At 41.6% G+C, this 24,933-nt stretch overlaps 2 protein-coding genes across 10 annotated transcripts in view; one reads left to right on the top strand and one right to left on the bottom strand.

The window, feature by feature from the left end:
* Positions 1-9,831, top strand: part of bmpr1bb (bone morphogenetic protein receptor, type IBb) — a 79,287-nt gene extending 69,456 nt beyond the window's left edge. For all 7 annotated transcript variants that reach the window (XM_015941975.3, XM_054744341.2, XM_054744338.2 and 4 more), the window contains 10 exons: positions 2,396-2,555; positions 3,598-3,700; positions 3,974-4,076; positions 5,045-5,138; positions 5,227-5,371; positions 5,499-5,691; positions 5,789-6,086; positions 6,163-6,338; positions 8,596-8,726; positions 9,066-9,831. In XM_015941975.3, the coding sequence (XP_015797461.1) occupies positions 2,396-2,555; positions 3,598-3,700; positions 3,974-4,076; positions 5,045-5,138; positions 5,227-5,371; positions 5,499-5,691; positions 5,789-6,086; positions 6,163-6,338; positions 8,596-8,726; positions 9,066-9,191 (1,529 nt within the window). In that variant the 3' untranslated portion in view covers positions 9,192-9,831. The remainder of the gene's footprint in view (positions 1-2,395; positions 2,556-3,597; positions 3,701-3,973; positions 4,077-5,044; positions 5,139-5,226; positions 5,372-5,498; positions 5,692-5,788; positions 6,087-6,162; positions 6,339-8,595; positions 8,727-9,065) is intronic.
* unc5cb (unc-5 netrin receptor Cb) overlaps positions 9,826-24,933 on the bottom strand; it is a 166,939-nt gene continuing 151,831 nt past the window's right edge. For all 3 annotated transcript variants that reach the window (XM_015941952.3, XM_015941966.3, XM_015941957.3), the window contains 5 exons: positions 19,533-19,766; positions 18,871-19,020; positions 18,621-18,785; positions 14,874-15,052; positions 9,826-11,387 (listed from right to left, as the gene is read on the bottom strand). In XM_015941952.3, the coding sequence (XP_015797438.1) occupies positions 11,228-11,387; positions 14,874-15,052; positions 18,621-18,785; positions 18,871-19,020; positions 19,533-19,766 (888 nt within the window). In that variant the 3' untranslated portion in view covers positions 9,826-11,227. The remainder of the gene's footprint in view (positions 11,388-14,873; positions 15,053-18,620; positions 18,786-18,870; positions 19,021-19,532; positions 19,767-24,933) is intronic.

Below are 24,933 nucleotides of genomic sequence, written 5' to 3' on the forward strand. Positions count from 1 at the left end.
AACATGTTCAGTCTAAATATCAGTCATCTTTGTCTTATCAGCTGATCCTCAAGTCACATCAAAAGAGAAAAAAGAGCAGAATATGAGTGGATGAGTGAGTGAAACCAAGACTTGGAGTGAGAGGAAGACATCCATCTAGTATGGCACAAAACTGTTCAGCTTCCTGACCACAAACCTCCTCTGGGATGAGCTGCTGTCAGAGCTGGTTTGACTCACTGAAAGACGACGTACACCTTCAGTGACTTCTTGTAGAAAGAGAAGGAAAATTCAGCTCTAATGATCATTTATAACTGATAATTTACTATTTACTGTTTGTGCACACCAATGGACAACATTTAATCTTATTGATTGAAATTATGCAAATAAGCAGTTTAGCACATCTCTTTTTTTTTGGCACAGAGGCTTTCAAAACGTGTTCCATATGCACAAAAAAACAAAACACTCCATTATTATTAGAAATGTGTGTATCTCTGATTGCATCATATTCTGCATTTACATACAACACCACCCTAAGTGTTAGGACTGCAGTAGCTCAGGTAGAGCAGTTTGTCCAGTAATCAGAAGGTTGCAGGTTCGATCTCGGCTCCCGCTGGAGAATGCCACTGCTGTCCCCTTGGGCAAGACACTTGACCCGCCTTGCCTGCTGGTGGTGGTCAGAGGGACCAATGGCACCTGTACTTGGAGCCTCGCCTCTGTCAGTGCATCCCAGGGCAGCTGTGGCTACATCGTAGCTCATCCCCACCAGGGTGTGAATGTGTGCGTGAATGGATGAGTGATACACTGTAGTGTAAAGCAATTTGGAGTCCTATGACTCCAAAAGGTGCTATATAAGTGCAAGTAATTTATCATTCGCAGTGTTTTTATAAAAATTATACATAATGAAAATAAAACTTTTCATTTATTTATCTAACCTTTTTCAGAGGTGTGGCTAAGTCACTGCTTTGCAAGTCACAAGTAAGTCAAGTCTTTCCAGTCAAGCCTCGAGTCAAGTCCAAATCAAAGACAACCAAATGGCCTGTAAATGGTAAATGGCCTGTATTTGATATAGCACCTTCTAGAGTCCTGGAACCCCTCAAGGCACTTTACAACACAATCAGTCATTCACCCATTCACACACACATTCATACACTGGTGGGGATGAGCTACGATGTAGCCACAGCTGCCCTGGGGTGCACTGACAGAGGCGAGGCTGCCGAGCACACGCGCCACCAGTCCCTCCGACCACCACCAGCTGGCAAGGTGGGTTGTGTCTTGTACAAGGACACAACGACAGTGACTGAGCGGGACTCGAACCTGCAACCTTCCGATTACGGGGCGAGCGCTTAACTCCCGTGCCACCGTCGCCCACCACTAAGCCCAAGTCGAGTCCAAAGTCAATGAATTGGAAGTCCAAGTCAAGCCCAAGTCCTTAACTTTGAATTTTCAAGTCATCTGTCCAACTTACATTTAAGGACAATGACAATAAATAAATTCCAGAAATAAAGCTTCTTAAAACTTCATTTATTTGCTCAAACAAGCAGAAAGTGCAACCGAAACTGATTATAAACAAAGTGCCACTGCATTTAGCAGTAAAAGATTAAACCCAGAACCAAGAATGATTTACAATTTTTGTCCGTGTCGTGCCATTTTTGTGCTAAAATATCAAATATGCTCAAGTCATTATCAAGTCAACAGATACAAGTCGATTCAAGTTGCAAGTCGTTGGCTTTCAAGTCCGAGTCAAGTCGTAAGTCTTTATAGATTTTATCAAGTCAAGTCAGAAATGATTAAAATAATGACCCGAGTCTTACTCGAGTCCAAGTTGTGTGACTCGAGTCCACATCTCTGCCTTTTTACAGCGAGGCCCACAAACAAATGCAGCATCCCAATTCAGATCCTTATGAGACGTAGTGGTCCAGAGGCTCTTCCAATACACCTTCATGCCCCAGCATGGCAAATGCTTCTGGGGAATAATTTCCTGATTGTTTATTTGTTTTAATAGGCTTTTAAAAATAATGTCGGCTGATGGCCGATATAGAAAAAAATTTAATATATCGGCTGGCCTCTAATATATATTTCACTATTGTTTCAAAACCGTGTAAAAGCCACTGTGCCACCTCTATTTTTTCTCTGCTTCACCCCCACAATCCTTCACTGCATCACTACCATTGTCACATGACCAAACAAATATCATATGACAGACCCCCTCCTCCTCTTGAAATGAACACTCACAGACACAGGGCAACAAGATGGAAACAAACAAGAGTTATTAATATCATCCAAGTATTAGGACCGACACCGATGTGGATGCTGATATATCCGCAGCATCTGCTGCAACTAGCTGCTGCTGCTGCTACTTGCCTCCATATGCCGGCAGCATCAAATGTAAAAATCTGTGGTTGTGTTTCTCATCTAGCCAACCTGTTGGACAGCATGTTGCTGAGAAGCAGCTGGAAGGAGACATCGGAGCAACAAATGGAGGAGAGCAGCAGCACAGCCATGGTTTCAGTTCCGGACTTGCTACGGTGTGACTGCTACCCCCAGTGCCCCGACGGCTCCGTCAACGACACATGCCTGTACGGTGGAGCATACACAGATTATAACAGACTTCTCTTCTGAGCTGTTTAATAGGCTCTGTCAAATTAAGCTAAAATACGTCCAGTTACTCCATCAGTACACAAATGTTTACTTTAGCTGCATTATTTAAGTCTCCAGAGGCACCGCTTATTAGAGCCTCCATTAACTAGTACGCTTGCTTTAAAGAGATGAAAACAAAGACTGACATTACTGTGTGTTACAGATGAGGGTATTTAAGCAGCATTCAGATACTGATGTAGAAATACAGTATGTACTAGGGATGTGTATCGGTGAAATTCTGGTGATACGATACATATCCTAGTATTACCTAGTTTTGAGGCACATTTGAGGTCTGGTAAGCTGGTTCCATCTGTGTGCAGCATAGTAGCTAAAAGCAGCATCACCCTGTTTGGTTCTGACCCGAGGTTCTTCCAGCTGACTGCTTCCTAAGGACCTCAGAGCCCTTCTGGGCGTTCATACAGGAAGGAGATGCAACGTGTATTTTGGACCCATGCTGTTGAGTTATTTATCAACTAGCAGTAGCACGTTGAAATGGATTCTGTAGTTTACTGGTAACCAGTGTAGAGATTTAAGAACAGGAGTGATGTGCTCGGTTCTCTTGGTCCTTGTTAAGAGCAGCGGCATTCTGATTAAGCTGCAGCTGCTTCACAGCTTTTTTTTTTTTTTTGGGAAGACCATTGCAATGGCCCAGCCTGCTGTAGATGAACGCATGAATTAGTTTCCCTCTTGTCTGGACATGAGACCCCTGGTGCATTTGATGAAGGTAATAAAATGCTGATCTAGTTAGAGCCTTAATTTAAACTTGTTCACAGATAAAAATTTACTCTAACAAATCGCCCGTATCTATTTCTACCAGATGAACATTTAATTATATTTAAAAATGAAACCAAAGTTTTTATTCAAGTACATTTAGAGTTGGTTTAGCTACAAAAACAGTTTTTTGTTTTGTCCTAAGCATTTATCGGGTCAGATGTGCTTGAGACATAATGATTCATACAGTATTTTTGTGCGTTTTGGTAGGACCCGGGGTTTCTGCTTCACCATGGTTACGGAGAAGGAGGGAGGTCACGCTGTTTTTTCTGCAGGATGTTTACCTCTGGTCGGCTCAGAGTTCCAGTGCAGAGTAAGTCTGTCTTATGTGCACATTTATGCCTTGATGACTGCCGGTACTCGTCTCATGTCTCCTCCTTCATGTGGAGTTCTTCAGACCTGCCCTTGACTCACTTTGGCTCTTTATTAGCCTCGTTTAAAACTGACTTCTCCTGACTACCTTGTCCCCACATGGTGTTAAAGCCTTACTGAAGAGTTTTACAGCTGCAATAAATACGTATTACTCCGATGTCTTCATCAGTGACATTTATAAAAGAGTTTCCTGGTTTTTATGTTTGTTTGAAAGGACATGCTGAACGCACGCTTGCGGATCGTTATGGAGTGTTGCACGGATCGGGACTACTGCAACAGAAGCCTGCATCCCACGCTTCCTCCACTCGTGACTTCAGGTAGTTTTGTTCACACTGGTTCTCACACACATTCAAATCCAAGTGGTTTTTAAAGTGGGCTCGTCCCGGCCACGCTGGGCCAGTGATGGTTTAGTGGCATTTTAAATGGTTACAAACCGCAGAGTGGTGCAGCCTCCTCCTGCTGCTCAGGAGGAGCAAAGAGAGGGAGGCAGGTCAAACGGAGACTTGCAGACTTGGCTTGTTTTCTCACTCCATAATGAAAAGGACAGCCTCTCCCCAGGGCCTGCTTGAGTTTCTTGTCTCAGGATGGATGCGAGAAATATGTCCATCTGTCACTCCACAACAAACCAACACACACACACACACGCATGCACACACACTTTCTCGTTCTGTTACCCAGACTAAGATGCAAACATAAAACTTTAATTTTCATGTTTATGTGAATTTTGAAAGCCTGATTAGCCAAATCGCTGATCTAGCCATCTTTTCCATCAGTTATTTTACAAACTTAATCACCAAAATGGGATCAGTTTTGTTGTTTTTGTCTCAGTAGAACTAAAAACTCTGGCTGTTGTCAGCTTTACCATAAACAATGTCTGCAAGAACAACCCAACAGCAGAAGGCGCCATTTATTAACTTGCTTACAACCGGTAGTTTGGATTTATCGAAGACGTTTTTCCGTGTTTTCCACGGTCCTCTTATGATCCATCTTCAGCCGCCTGAGTCCGTGTGTGTCTGACTGACGTGGCCGAGGCAGAAAAGCTAGAGCACCAGAGGTGCTGCAGGCCTCTGGGGATTCTGCAGCGATGTCACCGTGACACCTGATCTGTGGGATCCAGGAACGGGATGCGATCAATAACGCGCTGTGAAAGCAGGGGTTTTGGGTCAGAACTAGGGGAATCGAAGAGGAGGAGATTATTAATCCCGTCTTCTACTGACACCAGGACAAGTGTGTGTGTATTTTTATATGAAGTCACATTCATGCCATCCTTTCTTCTTTCTTTCAGAATATGTGGACAGCAACATCCAGTACATAGCTCTCTTTATCTCACTCACAGCTTGCAGCGTCCTTGCTGTCATTCTTGTCTTCTGCTACTTCAGGTATGAACAGTGTCTCCTTCACATCACTCATCAATAAATATTCACGTGGTGCTCATGAAATAATCCCTTCCTCACCTTTCTGTGTCAGATATAAACGTCAGACGTCACAACCCCCCTACAGCATTGATCTTGAGCAGGATGAGACCTTCATTCCTCCAGGGGACTCACTAAAGGACCTGATTGAGCATTCCCGCAGCATTGGATCTGGGTCTGGGTCAGGACTCCCTCTGCTGGTAAAAACAAAAAAACATGCATGTCTTTTTCTCCAGACCACTTGAGATGGAAATTTCTAAAATCCTTTTTAGGGAATTAAGAAGTTAACATTGGGACTAATTTTTTTTGTAATCAATGTTTTACCAGGTTCAGCGCACCATTGCCAAGCAGATTCAGATGGTTAAGCAGATCGGGAAAGGGCGATACGGAGAAGTCTGGATGGGCAAATGGAGAGAAGAGAGAGTGGCCGTCAAAGTCTTCTTCACTACCGAGGAGGAGAGCTGGTTCAGAGAGACAGAAATTTATCAGACGTTTCTGATGAGGCACGACAACATCCTGGGTAAGGTGGTTAGCATTCCCAACCGTTCCAGGATTCTGTCCTTATGGGACTTTCAGGAATAATTAACGTTTTTTCATCTGTTTTGTGTCATCTCCAGGCTTCATAGCAGCTGATATTAAAGGAACTGGCTCGTGGACTCAGCTCTACCTGATCACAGACTATCATGAGAACGGATCCTTATATGACCACCTCAAGTCCAACACCTTAGACATAAAAGCTCTGCTGAAACTAGCGTACTCGTCCATTTCTGGGCTCTGTCACCTGCACACGGAGATCTACGGCACACAGGGTAAACCCGCCATCGCCCACCGAGACCTGAAGAGCAAAAACATCCTGGTTAAAAAGAATGGATTCTGTTGTATTGCAGATATGGGACTCGCCGTCAAGTTTAACAGGTAAAACACTCTCCTTTAAAACTGCAGGAGCATAACTGGCAAAATATGCATGAAGTGTATTTATGTTCTGTCTCAGTGACACCAACAAAGTGGATATCCCTCCTAATCTACGAGTTGGTACTAAACGCTACATGCCACCTGAAGTGTTGGATGAGACACTGAACAGAAGCACCTTCCAGTCCTTCATAATGGCCGACATGTACAGCTTTGGTTTAATTCTTTGGGAAATGACCCGACGGTGCATCTCTGGAGGTAAAAAGAAAAAAGGATTTTCTTTTCAGATTTGGGTTTTATTATTGGTTTCTTGTTGTAAAGTGGCACTTCAATGAAAACCCGTTATTTAAGGATTATATCTGATTATAATCGATCACTCTGAGCTTTTTGTGCAAACATGAAAATAGTCTCCTACACCTATCTCCTGCAATTACTTCTGGAAATAGACGGTGAAGCTAGGATTTGAAAATCCTGACATATCTACATCACACTGTCACTTAACATTCGTGGACTCACCCATCTTGACCCACAACGGGGAAGGCTGTTGTTGTTTTAGCGTCCAGGAAACAGTAGAGAACGTCTCGGCCAGTAGAAGCTAACCGTTAGCAGTAACAACTCCTCCACACAGCAGAACCCCATCAGGCACCGTTAATAATCTTATTACAGTGGGGCATAAAAGTATTTAGTCAGCCACCGATTGTGCAAGTTCTCCCACTTAAAATGATGACAGAGGTCAGTAATTTACATCATAGGTACACTTCAACTGTGAGAGACAGAATGTGAAAAAAAATCCATGAATTCACATGGCAGGATTTTTAAAGAATTTATTTGTAAATCAGGGTGGAAAATAAGTATTTGGTCAATAACAAAAATTCAACTCAATACTTTTTAACATAACCTTTGTTGGCAGTAACAGAGGTCAAACGATTACTATAGGTCTTTACCAGGTTTGCACACACAGTAGCTGGTATTTTGGACCATTCCTCCATGCAGATCTTCTCGAGAGCTGTGATGTTTTGGGGCTGTCGCCGAGCAACACGGACTTTGAACTCCCTCCACAGATTTTCTATGAGGTTGAGGTCTGGAGACTGGCTAGGCCACTCCAGGACTTTCAAATGCTTCTTACGGAGCTACTCCTTTGTTGCCCGGGCGGTGTGTTTGGGATCATTGTCGTGTTGGAAGACCCAGCCACGTTTCATCTTCAAAGCTTTCACTGATGGAAGGAGGTTTTGGCTCAGAATCTCACGATACATGGCCCCATTCATTCTGTCCTTACCACGGATCAGTCGTCCTGTCCCCTTAGCAGAAAAACAGCCCCAAAGCATGGTGTTCCCACCCCCATGCTTCACAGTAGGTATGGTGTTCTTGGGATGCAACTCAGTATTCTTCTTCCTCCAAACACGACGAGTTGAGTTTATACCAAAAAGTTCTACTTTGGTTTCATCTGACCACATGGCATTCTCCCAATCCTCTGCTATATCATCCATGTGCTCTCTGGCAAACATCAGACGGGTCTGGACATGCACTGGCTTCAGCAGCGGAATACGTCTAGCACTGCAGGATTTGATTCCCTGCAGTTGTAGTGTGTTACTGATGGTGACCTTTGTTACTGTGGTCCCAGCTCTCTGCAGGTCATTCACCAGGTCCCCCGTGTGGTTCTGGGATTCTTGCTCACCGTTCTCATGATCATTTTGACCCCATGGGATGAGATCTTGCGTGGAGCCCCAGATCGAGGGAGATTATCAGTGGTCTTGTATGTCTTCCATTTTCTGATAATTGCTCCCACAGTTGATTTTTTCACACCAAGCTGCTTGCCTATTGTAGATTCACTCTTCCCAGTCTGGTGCAGGTCTACAATTCTTTTCCTGGTGTCCTTCGAAAGCTCTTTGGTCTTGGCCATAGTGGAGTTTGGAGTCTGACTGTTTGAGGCTGTGGATGGGTGTCTTTTATACAGATAATGAGTTCAAACAGGTGCCATTAATGCAGGTAACGAGTGGAGGACAGAAAAGCTGCTTAAAGAAGAAGTTACAGGTCTGTGAGAGCCAGAGATTTTCCTTGTTTGAAGTGACCAAATACTTATTTTCCACCCTGATTTACAAATAAATTATTTAAAAATCCTGCCATGTGAATTCATGGATCTTTTTCAAATTTTGTCTCTCACAGTTGAAGTGTACCTATGACGTAAATTACTGACCTCTGTCATCATTTTAAGTGGGAGGACTTGGACAATCGGTGGCTGACTAAATACTTTTTTGCTCCACTGTATTTACTAAACCTACACCAAAACAAATCAATATATGTATACCCTCATGACTAAAACATTACCTTTAAGTGTCTCCTACAAAATAAGACTCATTATCCTGTTGTGGTCAGCTCAACCCTGATCTGGCTCTCTTCTAGTTTCTGAAACAGTTTTTCCCCCAAGTACAACATTCATTCCTACTAGAGACCACTGAAAATGTATAAAACATATGAGTAAAGGACCACTTTAATAAACAACCGTTTTTCCCTGCAGGAATTGTGGAGGAGTACCAGCTGCCCTATCATGACCTGGTACCCACCGACCCCTCATATGACGATATGAGAGAGGTTGTTTGCGTCAAGAAACTAAGACCTTTGACTGCTCATCACTGGAGTAGTGATGAGGTACTCTTTTCATTTTTAATAGATTTGTTTGACTGAAATGGAACCATGTTGTCATTAACTATCTTCACATACCAGATTAGCCAAAGCTTTGGGATTGATGTTTTCTGAATAACTGACACCTTGTTTTGGAGGGAACTCTAAACACCACAGCGTGTGTCCAGATCTTGTTTGATGATGACTTTTGGAGAGGGGATTTAGATATTGACACTTGGGTTTCTAGTGCATTTATTCCTATTGTATCTGGTCACCGAAGAACCTCACTTATATAGAACAGTGAGACACCCAGACATGTCCAAACTCAGTCACACTCTAACATTTGTGGCCTGCGTGTGGTTTTAGTGTCTACGGCAGATGGGAAAGCTGATGTCAGAGTGTTGGGCTCACAACCCGGCCTGTCGCCTCACAGCCCTGCGGGTAAAGAAGACTCTGGCAAAGATGTTGCAGTCCCAGGACATCAAACTGTGACGAAGAGTCTAGAAGGATGTCCTCGTCACCCAGAGACATGCCACAGCCACTGGCACGGGCCTCTGACAGTGGCCAGCAGAAGAAAGGGAACAAAAGGATGAAGAAGTGTGATGTAATGCTCATGATGGATTACATCCACCCAGTTACTGAGTCTGAAGCAGCTTTGCATCAGTCAGTGTTCATGTGCTTTCTGGGAAAGCTGAAAGTCCAGGTCCTTCTAGTGGTGAGGGACTCCTCGCTGTGCTCGGGTCCTACTCCTCTTCTCTAAAGCCATGCAGCATTTCATGTGTGACCGTCTTTTGTCCTGTCACAGCTGCTCTGTGTAAGTGTGATTATTTTTGTTTCTGTGAGACTCGCTGCATGAAGAGTTCACATTCAACTCCATGACAATCTCATCTGAAGACAGTCTGAGTTAAGCCTATTGACCTCAGAGTCAGATATTTATAATTATTACTATAGTGTTTCCTCAGAAACAGGATATATTGATATTCTTTAGCTAAAGTTATTAATGCGAGTCTATTTTTTGTTGCTACTTTAAACTCATGTTGAAACTTTCTCAACCTAATTCAGAACAAACCCACCACCTTACCCAAGACTGATGCTGGGTAACACCCCCCCAATAAAAGTGTCACAATTCAAACCAGCGTGCTCTATTTTTAATGTTGCATATAAATATAATTTATTATCAGTCTTAAAAATTCTTTCTTACACTTTGTACAATAACCTGACAGATGAAATGCAAGCATTTAGAAGAAACGCCGTCCGTGCTGGAAACGGGATGGGCTACATTCTCACCGTACACAATAATCGTGAAGCTGGAGAACGAGGAGGGCGATGCAGAGAATGTAGAGATTGTTTCAAAAGATGCAAAGTTTGCATAGACTGCTTTACAAAAACAGGGACAAATGTCATCAGGGGGAAGTAAAACAAACATCCAAACAATAAAGAACACTTGAACATTCACAAGTGCTGTCTCATTAAAGGAACGTCGCATTTATCACTAATTATTATACACATGATCACTGTTATATTGATGGCTTCTGCTATCTCATATACAAACATCAGAGTTTCAGCCTTCCTCAGTAAAAGTACTAAAAACATGAAACAATGTAATTATTTTGTTAATTTACCATCACACTTTGTGTCACTTATTTGGTAGAAAGCAGCTTTTTTCAGTTGCATTGGGTCTACAAAAATATACTCGTTTGATCCAAGGATCTTCATTTGTTTGGGTTTGTTGTGGAAAAGGGAATTTGTTGATTTCTCCATTCAGGAGTCAAAACAAAAAAAAAAACACAGCAAAATGAATACATGACAAAGTAGAAATTAGGCAGTTTAAGAATATTTTAAAGACTACAATTAATAAAATGAAGCATAAATAACCAAAAAATACATAATGTTTAATATTACTAAATGATATAAAAGGATTTCCTTCTGGACTGATAGAACAGACCGGTGGAGTCATTAGTCCACCAGATGGCGCTATGATACAGTAAAACGTAACTAAAACGGACACATTTAACAGGCAGTATGAAATAAAAAAAGGTGTAGAAATAGGCATATTATTAAATATGTCATTAAAGAACACTACTTGTCTGTGGAGTTGCTATGGAGATGGATTTTTTTGAAGAATGGTCTTTTTTTTATTTTATCCTTTGACCTCTCGTCATGTGTCGCTGTGAGGGAATCGTCCACATCTGTGTGGTCCATCCGAGTAACCGGACAGTTTCCAAGGAAACCAGAGCCAGAAATATCCAAATCTTGTACCAGAAGGTGGACAGGAGCCAGAGAAGTGACTGGCAAAGATTCTTGTTTACTCTCCGTGTTTTTACAGCATTTGTTGCCAGCGTTTAACTGGGTCACGGCTGAGTAGACCTGGCTGCTTCTATATTCTCACTCCTATGAGCGTACACTCACTCAGGCAGCATTTATGGGTGAGAACGAGCATTTGTCACTCAGGTTGAATCCAGTTGAATGTCCTGCATTTCTCCTTTCTGATCTTTTCCCTCGCGTCTCCTTCTGTGTCTGGACGGATGTCAGTGCTCCGCCATAGCTGGAACGAGGCTGTCGTGGCGCCCCATCTCTTCCAGCACCTGGGCGAGGCGGCTCAGGTTGCCATCAGGGAAATGTTGGGCCTCCCACAGGTCCAGGATCACTCCTGTGGGACTGGATTTGGTGGCAAAGTAGTTCAGATACCTGCGTGGGAGATTGGGACAAAACGGGGAAAAGAAAACAAACGCATTAGTTAAACAGATCTTTGCTAACTTTCTTTAATTTTATCTATGTAGCTGAGAAAGGGTCAGACTTTGTTTTTAAATATGAAGCCGTTTTCAAAAATTGCTAAAATCTACATCTGAGCGACCTAGGGAGGATATTTTTGTTCTCTATTCTGTAATGTCAGACGTTCTTGCTCATTGAAGCGATGCATGTACTTTAAACATGACAGGAGAATTAAAACAGAACTCACTCCTGCGTCTAATTACAGTTGAAGAATTAATAATCATGAAAATCCGTTTTTAAATAGATTTCCTCTCTAATTAATGAGGAAATCTTCGCAGACCAAAGATCTAGGTGATCCAAAGGTAGGAGAGAAGTCGAATTGGCTTCCTAATTAAAATTTCTGAACTACTGTAAGTTTTCTACATTTACTCATCAGCCAGTGTTTACACATCAACTAAACCTCCAATATAACTTTGTTTTAATAGAAAAATAACTTCGAAAATGAAAACATTTCAAGTTATGATGAATACAAAAAATTGTAATTCAACTGATGGACAAAGCTTCACAGCAATTCAAGTTTTTAAATCAACCACTCATTTTCTCAGCTCCGTTTCTCTTCACCCATCAGTCACTCCAATCAATTACAACCTCTGGCCTCTAAAGTAATTTTAATTATTAAAACATTCTTTTCAAGTCCTCTAACGATATGACATAAAATATTTTTGAATTATAATGCTGCTCATTTTATCAGAACCTGCAGGAACTAGAACATATGGGCATTACACTGATGTTTAAGATTTGTAAATAAATCTTAAAATATATTTGAACATCTGTATCCTGCAAGAATACACTTCTGCTATTCTTATCCCACTTGTGCCTATGAAGAGTACCGTTGACCTGGTACACATTTATTATTTTTTTCCTTTATACTTTTTTTGATCCCCTTGGGGACAGTTCCCTGTATTTAACCCACCCTTACATTAGTGAGGAGCAGTGGGCTGCAATTTGTATCATGCTTGAGGCAAATTTAGGGATCAGCATCTTGCCCAAGGATGCTCCGGCATGTAGTGAAACTTTGTTGGGGCTCACATTGACCCAGGAGCCCTGATATATAGCCAAACACAGCCTCTTAATAAAGCCCTACAACAGAAAGACTGGTTTACCCCGCCCACTTGGCCCAAACATGAATTTTACATGAGCTGATCGGCCAGTGACAGTGTGTGTTTGTTTCGGTGTATAATGGTTGTATAGTGAACAAGCAAGGACCGCAAGATGTGGCTCTATCTGGCATTCATTCAGAGTCGGAGTTTTCCAGTGCTCATTCTTTGTTTTTTCCTCTCATCAAACAAAGACCGTTGCAGCTGTTTCAGCTAGCGTTAGCAGTAGCCTGAACTAGCATTAGCAGTTGCTTGAGCTAGCTCTAGCAATAGCTAGCGTTGTTTGACGATTAGCATTAAAGCAACCAGCGTTTATATTAAGGATGCTCGATACTGGCTTTTGTACCGAAATCCTACATCTGAACAAACTCTTAATTTCTGAAACCAATATAAACCGATACCGACATATGCAGGGTCCCCACAAATAAAAAGTGAAAATAATTAGGTTGCTAAAATCTCAAATGTCCCATCACTAATGCTCAAGCTTCAAACCTTAACAAAATAACAGATCTATCTCATAAATGGTATGCAGCCTTGAAAAAGTGAGTTTTTAGTTTAGATTTGAAGATGAGGAGGGAGTCAAGTTCCGGTTGGCCCATGGCAGAGAGTTCTAGAGTTGAAGAGCAGAGCAACTGAAGCATCTCAGGCCCATGGAGGTAAGACGGAAGTATGGAACAGTAAGGTGGACGGAAGATGACAGTCTTAGGGAATGGACTGGAGAAACAAAGTGAATGAGATCAGATGTGAACAGCTTTGAAAGTGAGAAGTAGGACTTTGAACTCAATCCACTGGGGAGCGAATGGAGTTGCTGAAGGACCGGACTGTACAGAATGTGGTGAGATAGGAGAGTGCCAGTGATGACCAAGTTAGTAATAGGAAAAAGCGTCTTGTTTCACTTGTCTCCAGCAGAAGCTGAATGACATTCTCCCTGAAATAAACCTGACAAACACTTGGTCACACCGTTAGTTCACGACGAGAAAAAGTTTGATTCTTAAGTAAATAAATAGCACAAGTAAATTCATGTTAAAAAGTTTAGAAAACTGAAACTGACCATAGATTTCTGTGATGTGTCTCATTTCTTGTTGTATTGACTTGGGACAATTCTGGAACATCTTGTCCTTTTGTTTTAATCATTATACGTTTTTGTCCGTTTGAACTGGTTTAAATGTGCAGCAGTCTCTTTATTAGGGGACGTGGGGCTGAGCCCCACCAGATGGCGCTGTTGAGCTCTATGTGTGCTTAAAAGAAATCATTGGGCCAGAAGATTCTCTTAAACGCATTTGGGTGTTTATATCTAAGTTTTTACCAGGACACTGACAAACTCAGGGGACTAAATCCTCTTGGAAAACCTGAGAAAGGGATGTTGTTGTGTTGGCCCGTCAGTGTCCATTTTAAAAGAGAGTTGAAATCACAGTGCTCATGCTCAAGTCACTCTCAGTGGTAAGTCGTAGGGGCCGAGAGACTCCGGCCCCAAGCTCAGATCATCCAATCAATAGATGAGCAAAACGCACGTGAGTTCCTGTTTCTCTTTTGTGGGACAGCAGCAGCCATGCTGGTCATGCTGGTGAGCTAACAATGAGGACAAAATTGCATTTTAAAGAATAGATAAATCTTTATATTGAAAATGTCTGCCAATTGTTTGCTGTTTATACTTTGATTGGTGGACTGTATTTATACATCCTGAACCTAAAAAGTATTCAATCAAAACGTTGTTTAGCATAAATAGAAAATGTTACATGTGAACTACTGAGATGTTTGAGGTCTTCCCTCCTCCACGCTGCACTCAGTGAGCGGTCCCGTCAGTCTGCAGCTGCTGCCTGTGATAAGGCCATCCTGCTGAGCTGGGATCTTATAAATGGATGCACACTGTACCAACCATCGCACGCACGCACGCACACACACACACACACACACACACACACACAACTATCAAAGTCACATGCAGAAGTGCATCTCTCTCTCTCTCTCTCTCTCTCTCTCTCTCTCTCTCTCTCTCTCTCTCTCTCTCTCTCTCTCTCTTCCCATCTGTCTCCATTCACTCCAACTTCATTAATCTCAATCCAGCTGATGCTTATCTCAACAAGTCACAGGACAATCACAATCTAATTAAAAATAAAATGCTTATCTACAAATTCTTCCCCATGCTATCTTCATGTCTGCATCTAATGAAAATGAATGCTCAGCAGATAGATTTGAACCGGAGCGTGATTTTAAGTATTTATTTTGTTTTGTTGATAAAATAAAATCTGCCCGATTAAGATTTGGTGGTGAGCATAACTAAAGCCTCAATGCCTCCCTCACCCACCTGTCAAGGTTAAGTTTATGGGCTAGCATCCTCCAGTCGTTGCCTCTGGTCTGAGGCGCATCCAGGCTGCCGCACAGCTTCTGTCGAATAGAAACGGGGATCCGGAACGCATTTGGGCCAACCAGCGTGGTGATGTTACTGGCAGGGTCCAACAGAGAGGTGTCAATACTCTGGGAGTCCTGCAATAACAGGGGAAAACAGGCAAATGATGCCAATTAGAGCTAAAGTAAAGCAGTTTTTCAAAATATTGCATCTGGAGGATAAAGTGTTGGAGTAAACCAGATTAAGAGCCAGAAAGCCAAGCAGGGACATAGCTCTGCCCTGCATGTGCTGTAATTGATCTAATTACAGAGCACAAAGGCCAAATCCTCCTCCATCCCTCAAGTTTTATTCTTTCGGGCAGATGTTCTCTGCAAAAACAAAAAAGGTCCAAGGGACTGAAGAGCGCTTATTCCCCTGGGACCACTCTGTTGTTTGAGCAGATCTGCTAGAAATAAAATGAGAAGAATGCAAAAGATTTATTGAAGTCTGCTGCTTTTCACATTTTGGTTGAGAATAGATATTCCTTAGAATAAAACACTGTAATCAAAGGAAATAGTAATTTAAATGCAAAAAACAGACACATTTGAAAAGGTTTAAAAGTAACACATCAGCCATTAGTCCGAGGCTAAGGGAGGCTACAAAATTACAGACTGGCTTTGTTGCTAATGGACTTGTAAGTAGTAATATTTTTTGTCCAACAGTGTGGATCTTTTACTTTGAGCAGGGCCGTTGCTAGCTATTTTGGTGCCCTAAGCACAAAGTCTTCGTGGTGCCCCCCCAACACACACACACAGAAAAAACAACACAATCACTGGCATGTGACATGACTAAATTCAAAACTATTTAACCTTTATTAAGAACTAGAGAGGCGCAATATACACATTTTATACACAACTAGAAAATTCTGAATATGAAGGGAGGAGGTTAGCATAATGGACTTTTTTCTTCAAATTATACCATCAGCAGCTGATGTTCCTCTTGGCCCGTAAATGTTTATGAAATATATATCAACATAGAGCAAATACCTAATTTGAAAATAGGTTTATCTAATTTTTCATATTAAATCTCAGTTACATAGCCTATAGGCCACATAGGCTATTTAATAAGGATATAAATCATGTCCATAGTTAACTCATGATTAATCACAAACAGCCGCTTATTTTTTTTTTTTTAAATCTTACTTTACCTTGACAGTGTTTTTGTCCTTCCTGTTTTTGTGATATTTATCAAGTATTTGGGTGGACAAATATGATTCATTTGTTTATTTCTGTTTCAAAACAGCACAGATGGGCCTATCTGACCTCACAGAGGAAACTTTACTTTACTTGAGAAAGATGTTTTAAGATGAACTTATTAAAACAAAAAAAATCTTCAAACTCTTCAAGGTTTATTTTCAGATTAACAACCTTTAACACTGTTCAGACTTATTTGTTGATACAAGTCGCATGAACAGGCTGAATAAAAGGATTTTCCCCTTTGTTGCATTTAACTATTTTTCTTCTTTAAAGAGCTGATTCAGAAGAGAATAACTGATGACTGCTACGTTTTTTTTCTCCAGCAGTAAAAAAGCTCTAAAGCTTCTCTGAGTTTCTCTCCCTCTCAGCCTCTCTCACTCAGCTACTAATGAACGCCCGGTAGGCAGGGTCAGATTAACACTTCGTCGTAACCTGGGCAACAATATTCAAGGGCCCCATCATCACGACCCAAGGATCACCATAATATGGTCATATACAGAATATTTTACTGTAATATGCAGTAAATATTCTATATACTTGAATGCCTGACATCACGTGACCCGCTCAGGGTAACCTTTGACCCACCTTGTGTGGACTGACCAATGAGGAGAGGGTCTTAACTTGAGGCCCTCTCTTCATTGGTCAGTCTGCACGAGACTGACTCTCAACTGACGTTCAAAGTGGCAGCGAAGCGTCTCTGTGCAGCGCAAAAGCTCGGGTGGACAGTTTGTTTAATACAGGGTGACCATATTTCCATTTCCAAAAAAGAGGACAGAGGATCTGTGCCTATGATGTCACACTATGGCAACGCCACACAACGCTGGGACCCATTTTTTTGTAAGAACTAAATTAATATCGTCAGTCGTCAGTTTGCCTTGGCCCCCAAAATGTCTTGAAACGGCCCTGGGTCTGTGACTGAGTTTTGAAGGTGATCTGAATTGTATCAGATGTATAATTATTACATGTGTATAACTTATTGCTTTATACAGGTAAAAACGTGTCGTGGAGATAAATCTACCTACATTTTACTTTTCAACACTTTGTTTTGTTTTGTTTTTATTTAACTATTTTCCTGTCCTGTCTGTCTCTCATCTTCCTGCATCTCCTCTAAACTCTCCAGAAAAACTGCTGACTGGATTCTTAATTTTTCACCTCATCAGTTACTTTTGAGCAGATCAAAGGGATCTCCTGACCGCAAAGCAGTGAGCGCGTTTCAATGCTGCGTCAGTGAGGTGAAATCACCGCAGCACAGGTGATGAGCTCTGCAGTAGCAGAGCGCTTCAGGCACAAATAAGACAGAAAATAGAGAACATGTGCGGACATGAACGATCGTGTGTTGTAGTTTTTTGGTTGCGCCACTTTGAGAATGGACCGTGCGCTGGAAGCAGCAGCCTGGATCGCTGCGCAATAACGCAGCGCTGTGCCGCTCTCTGTGCTCTCTGCTCAAAAGAGTCCATAAATGATGTAATATAGGTAGAAAACTTGTTTCCGGCTCCCCTGGGTGTGTAGGATATACAGCTCCCCCATAATTTGATCCCTGCTCCTGGATGAAAAGCCGGACATTTTCATTAATACAAGAACCCCCAGTCCGGACGCCCGGACAGAGTGAAAAGCGGACACGGTCCATCTCCTTTCCTTTTTGTATCGTTTTCTCTCTGTAAACATGCTGTTAACTTGCTTAGCACATCTTCTAATTTAAATCTGTCTTTATCATAAATATATTATTTTTTCATAAGCTTGCATTTGGTGCCCCTCCCCCAGAGTGGTGCCCTACACGCTATGCGTGGTGTGCGTGTGCGGAGCGCCGGCGCTGACTTTGAGGCTTATTTAGGTATTAGCTGGCTCATGTTAGTGTTAGCTTGTTGTTAGCGCTAGCTACAGCAGGGTTGTTTACGACTGTTGTACTTCCACTTTCAAACAGTAGGGTGCCAATATGTAGAGGTCACGGTCAACCGATGTCCGTGCTACCGATTGTTTGGGTCGATTTTCATGATTGTCGTTTGCAGAGCCAGGTATGTCGGCTAATCCTTTCCCAACAATGCGGCCCGCCAGTCTGAAGTTGCAAGTTGAATATTCTGGCCACAGGGGGCGACAGGAGCTGGGTGGCCTTTCTTTAACCCTGTGAAAGGTCATTTTAGCACATACTGGCTCAAGAAAATGGTTTAAAAATAGGAAAATGTTGCTAAGTATCCCTTTAAATGAAATTCAACAGCAGCACCAAGCTGCCCATAGATATGCCTGACTTTAAATCAGCTCAACTAAAGAGGTATATCGGCCAATTCTGACATACAAGAAGAGGTAATCTAATTTTTGACTCTGCATTTGCACAGTGGCATGGATCGCTGAACACACAGAGGCTAAGTAACTTGTGTTTTAGGTGAATAAAACATTATACAGATGTATTTTACATAATTAACACTTGTTAGCTGATATATGACCATGGTTTTATAAATAAAAATTCAAACAGTACCTCTGAAAGGGTTGTATCCAATTGAAAAATCTGTCCTTCTCCTTCCACTTGGCGCACACAGATCTTACAGCTCAGGTCCACCGTGCTGGTGGAGAATCGCTCCAGAGTAAAGCAGCAGTGGAGGTTCCTCTGTGAACCGCTCCACACCTGCTGAAAGGAGAGCTCCTGCAGAGACGAAAGGGTAGAAGAGTCACTCAGACCGTTGCTATCATTGTTGGTCTCATTCTGAAAGCATGTATGGCCGCTTCACCTGGTACTTGGCTAGAAGCTTGCTCTTCCACAACGTGTGGGGGACGTCATGGATAGAGAGTCTCAGATTGTGGGTGCTGTCTTTAAAGTTCAGGGTCTTTGGTTCGTCCAACAATTTCCCACCCATCTGCTTCTCCATCTGCAAAACTTCCTGCGTGCACAAACATTCTTTTTTAGCACAAATACTGTGCACGTCGACCTCAGAATGTTCTAGTGCCTGCTGTTTGTGAAGACGATTCCTAGAGCTGCCAGTCTGAAGGCAAATTCAATGTCCTTGCAGCAGGATCACTATCACTTCTAATTATCCCTTCCCAAATTTAATAACTGTGTTCAATATCGCCCCTCAGTGCAATAATTCCTCCTTATCTGTCCTCCACATAGGTGCATCCATGTATTAGACAGAGTGGAAGCGACGTGGGGAGGAATAAATGTGGCTCATTGCATCGATGTCTTTTGAGGAGCGGCACAGCCTTTCACATACAAGCCCCTCCTTATTGTGACATGCTGGTGCTAAAGGTTCTCACTCTTTGTCGTTCACCACAGCTGCCATCGACGTCGGTGTGCAAACAACTCACTCACAATAAAAAGTTTACAAAATAACAATTTAATCCCTCCAGAATAAGCTTGAGCAAACAGAGATTAGACACAATCTGCTGAATGTACCTTCAGTGCGTCCTGCGTGTCGTCCAGGCAGTATACTCTGATGTGGTACTCCATGGCGGGGCAGGTGACAGGGCCAAAGATGGCCAGTTTGAGACGCTTGATGGTGGAGGCGCTGAGAGACTGGCCCACGAGGCAATAGGTACCCAGGGTCTCTGTCAGGATGTGACACGCCTCCTCGTCCATTTGGATGTAGCATGGTGTGGTGAAATTCTCCTCCCCGACCACCACCACGTCCTACAGCGGAGACATGGAGCAGCAAGGAAAAAAGAATTTTAAAGAGGAAACATTATGACTTATTTCTTAAGTTATAACAGTTCTACGGCCGATGCAAACATGTTTATGAAATTATTTGGACTAAATCCCTGTCACATAAAGTGATCTAGCAGTTTTATTCTTGACATTTTCAATACCTACCAGAATGAGCCGTCACTTTAAGAAAACAAGAAGCTTCAGGCCCCGCCCACCACTCCACTGCTCAGGCTGCTATAAGCTGAGAAGCTCCAATATTTAGGATGGGCTCAAAGTAGTGCGAGAGGAGGTTCTATGCTAATTTCCTTGTTTGTGACATCACAAGTGGGGCCTTTTTTATACGTCTCATTTTACATGTTTGCAGTGTTTATAGATGCAGTAGAGACCCACACGGCAGCACAAAAGAATGGAAATGGGGAGTTTTTCATCATGTGTTCCATTTAAAAACTCACATTCCTTCATTATTCAGCTTATGATGCCCCGCCCACTTATCTTTTTCTGGTTTTGACCATTTTAAGTCAGGCGACTGAACTATTTTGTAACATTCTAGTCTTAAAAAGCTAAATTACTTGCATCAGTTAAAAATTCCAAATGTAGTTTGTTCAGTTTTTTTGAAGTGGGGTTTTGTAAAAAGATTAGACGCATTAATAACCAGTAACATTAACTTACCTGTTAAATTTCACATTTCAGTGTTAGGATAGCAGAGCCTAAAATGCATCACGTAGCCCTGCTGCTGATAAATATAGAATTCTATGTAAATAACCATTAAATATATTTATAGCACATAAAGGTTATTTAAGTTGTGCTTGTGTCAATTTCTATGATATTTTTAAGATTAAAGTCAATTAAAGTGTTATATAAATAAAATTTACTTTACTTAGTAAAGTTGACAACAAACCCACTTTAGAGCTAACCTGGCTATGATTAGCCGTTAGCTTGTCAACAGGCGTGGTTCACGGCAAACATTTGGACTTGGGAGAATGCGTTAACAATGGCTGCAATCCACTTCTACAGCTGTTTATGACGATAGATCTGTGAAACCAATGAGAAGAACCCATTAACGCACCTGTCCCTTCTCTATTCTTGATTCTCCCGACTCAAGTCTGTCATGGAGCTAAATCTACAACAGGTAGGCTTGTTCATAATCCTGCACACTTAAAAAATCTGAACTATTCTCTGCTGATGAATGACAATAAAGGCTAATTTGTAAACTTGCTAAAGTCTGAGCTAAAACTGTAATTTTATAGTGAAAGTCAGAATTAGAATCCAGGCATTATCCTCTAAGTGGCCTCCTTTTGAAATATGAATGCGTGTTTTACTGATGCATGACCTGGAACGACCTTTGGCCATTATATAAAACAGATAATGGAAACAGGCCATTTGTAGTTGACCTCTGTAACAGCTCTAATGCCTGGACATATTTCTCTTTCATTAAGACCGTCTGGTCTGGGGAGACTCACCCCCTCGGTGTCTGTTTTTATCCTCTCTCCTCTCTCTCTCCATCTCTCTTAATCTTGAGCTTTGTCTTTCTGTCATCCACGCTCTGCTACAAACACTCCTGCGAGCAGCAGACTGGTATTAAATCAACCCATTATGAGAGACAGAAGAGGAATTACAGCGTTTTTGTGTGAGCTAGGCCATTTAGCAGCAGTATTATGGCAGATCATTAGACTCTAACTTCTCCTGTGGGACGGCACCGCTGCTTCGTTTTGAGGATAATTAGAACACACTGGGAAAAGTAGGCTTCTGCTTTGAATGTACACTTTGTGTGAGAAACAATCAAGCGCAGAAGCTTTAATTTAGTCTCAAACTGGTTTTATCATCTGAGCGTTTTATCTGAAGGATTTTTATAGAATGACTGCAACTGGAAAGTCCCGCATTCCCCTCCTGTATAACCTACAGTCTGAAGTGTGTGTGTGTGTGTGTGTGTGTGTGTGTGTGCGTGTGCGTGTGTGTGTGTGTGTGTGTGTGTGAGGTCCGGGATGAACTGTGTACACAAATATCTGTGAATGACTTCCTCTGTGAGGCTCTTCCTCACAGCTTCTATTAAAAAGATGAATATGCATTCTGATAGCTCGTGTCATGAAGTTGTATTTTATTCACACAGCATGATGGTTTTTCCTCAGCGGAGGGAGACGTTCACATAAATGAAGCTGCAGAACAGTTTAGTGTCTGCAGCTCTAACATGTCAAAGATTTTAATCAGAACATATTCCTATTTCAAAGAAACCTCAGTTTTATTAGATATCCCCAAAGTAATTTATCAAAGACACCAAGGCATGTGGGCCCAGGGTTTCTTTTCTTTAGCTTTAGGGTTTTCTGGAACTACTGGCTTTCAAAACAATATTTATTAATAAGTCGACAGCAAGCTCCATATTGGACGCAGGCTGATTCTAAGCGAATAGATTCACTGTTGCTGAAAGCGCAGTATTGACCATTTTGATTTTATTATATCACTTTAAAGCGCTTTGTTGTGCCTTAACACTTCCTATTCTTCTTGCTGCAGCACAGCTGCATCCATGTTTAGGGTTCAGGTTTGTGAGCTCATTATAAACGCCATGGATGCAGACAATTGCTCTCTGCACCGGTGTGTTATTGAGTATTTGTTCCCTTACATATTTATTTAGTTTAGGATTTTTTTGTCTCTCTTAAAGAACTTGTATGCTTGTTTTTTTTCAACACAACTGCAGTGGTCTCTAGTCAAAATGAACACCCTGTGAGTCAATCTCTGTGGGCAAAAAGGCTGGCGCTCCTGTTTCTGGAAGTGGAAGATAGCCGGAGGAGAGGCGAGCTGAACACGGCAGAATTTAGGGTCTTATCTCCTGATATTCAGACATTCCGCCTCTGATTGACAAACAGCAACTCGACTCTTAAGTTACTGACTTTGTTTGCTTTGCAACGCTGATGTTATAGCTCAAAAAAAAAAAAACCACAAGCCCGGGGGAGTTCTGCTGTGTGGTGGGGTTTGAAAACACTAAAGTAGGTGACCCCCACTTTCCACCAGATGTGAAAGCGTCGTGAAACGGCCATGAAACATACTTTGCAGCAATTAGCAGTTGTTATAGGACAGGTTCCTTTCCACTGGCTGCAAGGCGTCACATTTTGGACATGTTCCAAAAGCAAAAGGACATTTTGATCATGTTTCAAGTCTATTTTTACGCGCTATGCTGCTAAAACACGTTGAACTTTTCTGTTCAGATCGGTTCAAAAAGGAAGTCAAACACAAAAGCTCTGTAAAACATGCAGAAAGTCACATGCAGATTTCCAGATGCTTAACTAGTGAAAAACGTACGTTTTCTGTGAAACCTCCATAGCCGAGGTAAACAAAACACAAAATAAACCACAGACCTTTTTGAATACACGCAGCCGTCTTTCAACTCGCTTGTTATCGAGTGAAATTCTAAAATCATGCTTAGTGGTGCGGTTCTCCTGGGATGTTTTGACCTCGCAGGACCAGCTGGGTGGAACAGCTCTGCTCCCGTTTCACATCTGAATCGCTCCTGGTTGGAAAGGAGCTCGTGGGTAAAACGCCTCTATTACGTTACATGCCGCTTTCGCGTCCGGTGGAAAGGAGGGGTGAGGGGAAAACAGTTTATTTAATGACAGTGTTTTCAAACGGACACTAGGGGGTGTTAAAGCAAAGTGTCCTGGTGTCCTTTGAAGACACGAGTAGGGAATCGTGGTCCATCGAGGGCTGCTATCCTGCCTGTTCTAGTCGTTTTCCTGCTTCAGCTCACCTGATTTTAATAGCAGGCGATTAACAGGCTTCTGCAGACCTTGATGAGCTGCTGAACAGGTGACTCAGGAGGGTTTTTTTTTTTATCTTTTATTTTCATTTATTGACATTAAAATAAAAATACAATCAGGACTAAATTGCTGCAAGCCAAAATGAAAAAGGGGACAGAAAGAAGAAAAACTTATGTTGTCTGCCCCTTTTAACTAAAATAGCATTAATACAAATGAAATAATCATATGACTCTTAAGGAAATTGAACAATATAGTTCCTGGACTTGTTGGCCGACAAAATCTCAACCCATGAATTTGAGAAAAAAATAGAAAAAGAAAACAATTTACACAGAAAGAAGCATTAAGTTACAGATCTATATACATACATATATACACATACAAGCACATACTAGGTTAATATTTTGTTTCTTTAATCCCCCCCACCCCCCTCCCCTCACACATTCATGTAACGGATCTATATAAGTTAATCGTTTTATTTTTTATCTCTTTTTTGAAAGTCAATATTGTTTTTGCATTCTTGAGATCAGTATTCAATTTATTCCACAATTTAACTCCCTATATGGAGACACAATGTTCCTTTACGAGTATCCGATGTCTAGGTATATTAAAGAGCAAGTCACCCCTAACAAGAAGCGTACTTCACTTCCACTTCATGTTTGAAAAATGCAACAAATGCTGTTGCCTAGCAGACCGAGAGGGTGGAGCCACTAACAAATACACACACTCACGACATTGTGACATCATAATGTACCAGTTTACATCATAGCATACTTCTTGGCCAATAGCGATGGCAGATTTAAATTCAAATGCAGTGCAGAGTTTTTACCTGACAACGGCACAACACTGACAGTTTCAGGCAGAAAATTTAAATTTTTACTAAAATGCACTAAAGTGCAAAACTATTGACTACACGTGTCTGCAGCACGATTAGACACACATTTATATAGTTTATCAGAAAAAAATAATTGATTTGGGGGTGACTTGCTCTTTAAATAATTCATGTCCCTTTAAATCATATTTGCTATGTCTTTTTGAAAATCGTTTAATTAATCCTGCAGGTACGTTCCTTTTGTTTGCATTATACATAAATTTTAAAATATTGTAGTCCACCAGATCATAGAATTTTAGTGTTTTTAATTTAATAAATAATGGATTGGACGGATCTCTGTAGTTGCTCCTTGTGATTATTCTTATTGCTTTTTTCTGTAAGATGTAAATGTAATTTGTGTAAGTTTTATATGTTGTTCCCCAGATTTCAATGCAGTAGTTCAGGTATGGTACGATCAGTGAGTTATATAACAAATATAATGAATTATTATCAAGCAACCCTTTTGCTCTATGTAAAAGTGCAATCGTTTTAGATATTTTAGTTGTGACACTGTTTATATGTAGTTTCCATGACAGTT

Source organism: Nothobranchius furzeri, chromosome 6 (genome assembly GCF_043380555.1).
Source record: "Nothobranchius furzeri strain GRZ-AD chromosome 6, NfurGRZ-RIMD1, whole genome shotgun sequence".
Taxonomy (NCBI): Eukaryota; Metazoa; Chordata; class Actinopteri; order Cyprinodontiformes; family Nothobranchiidae; genus Nothobranchius; species Nothobranchius furzeri.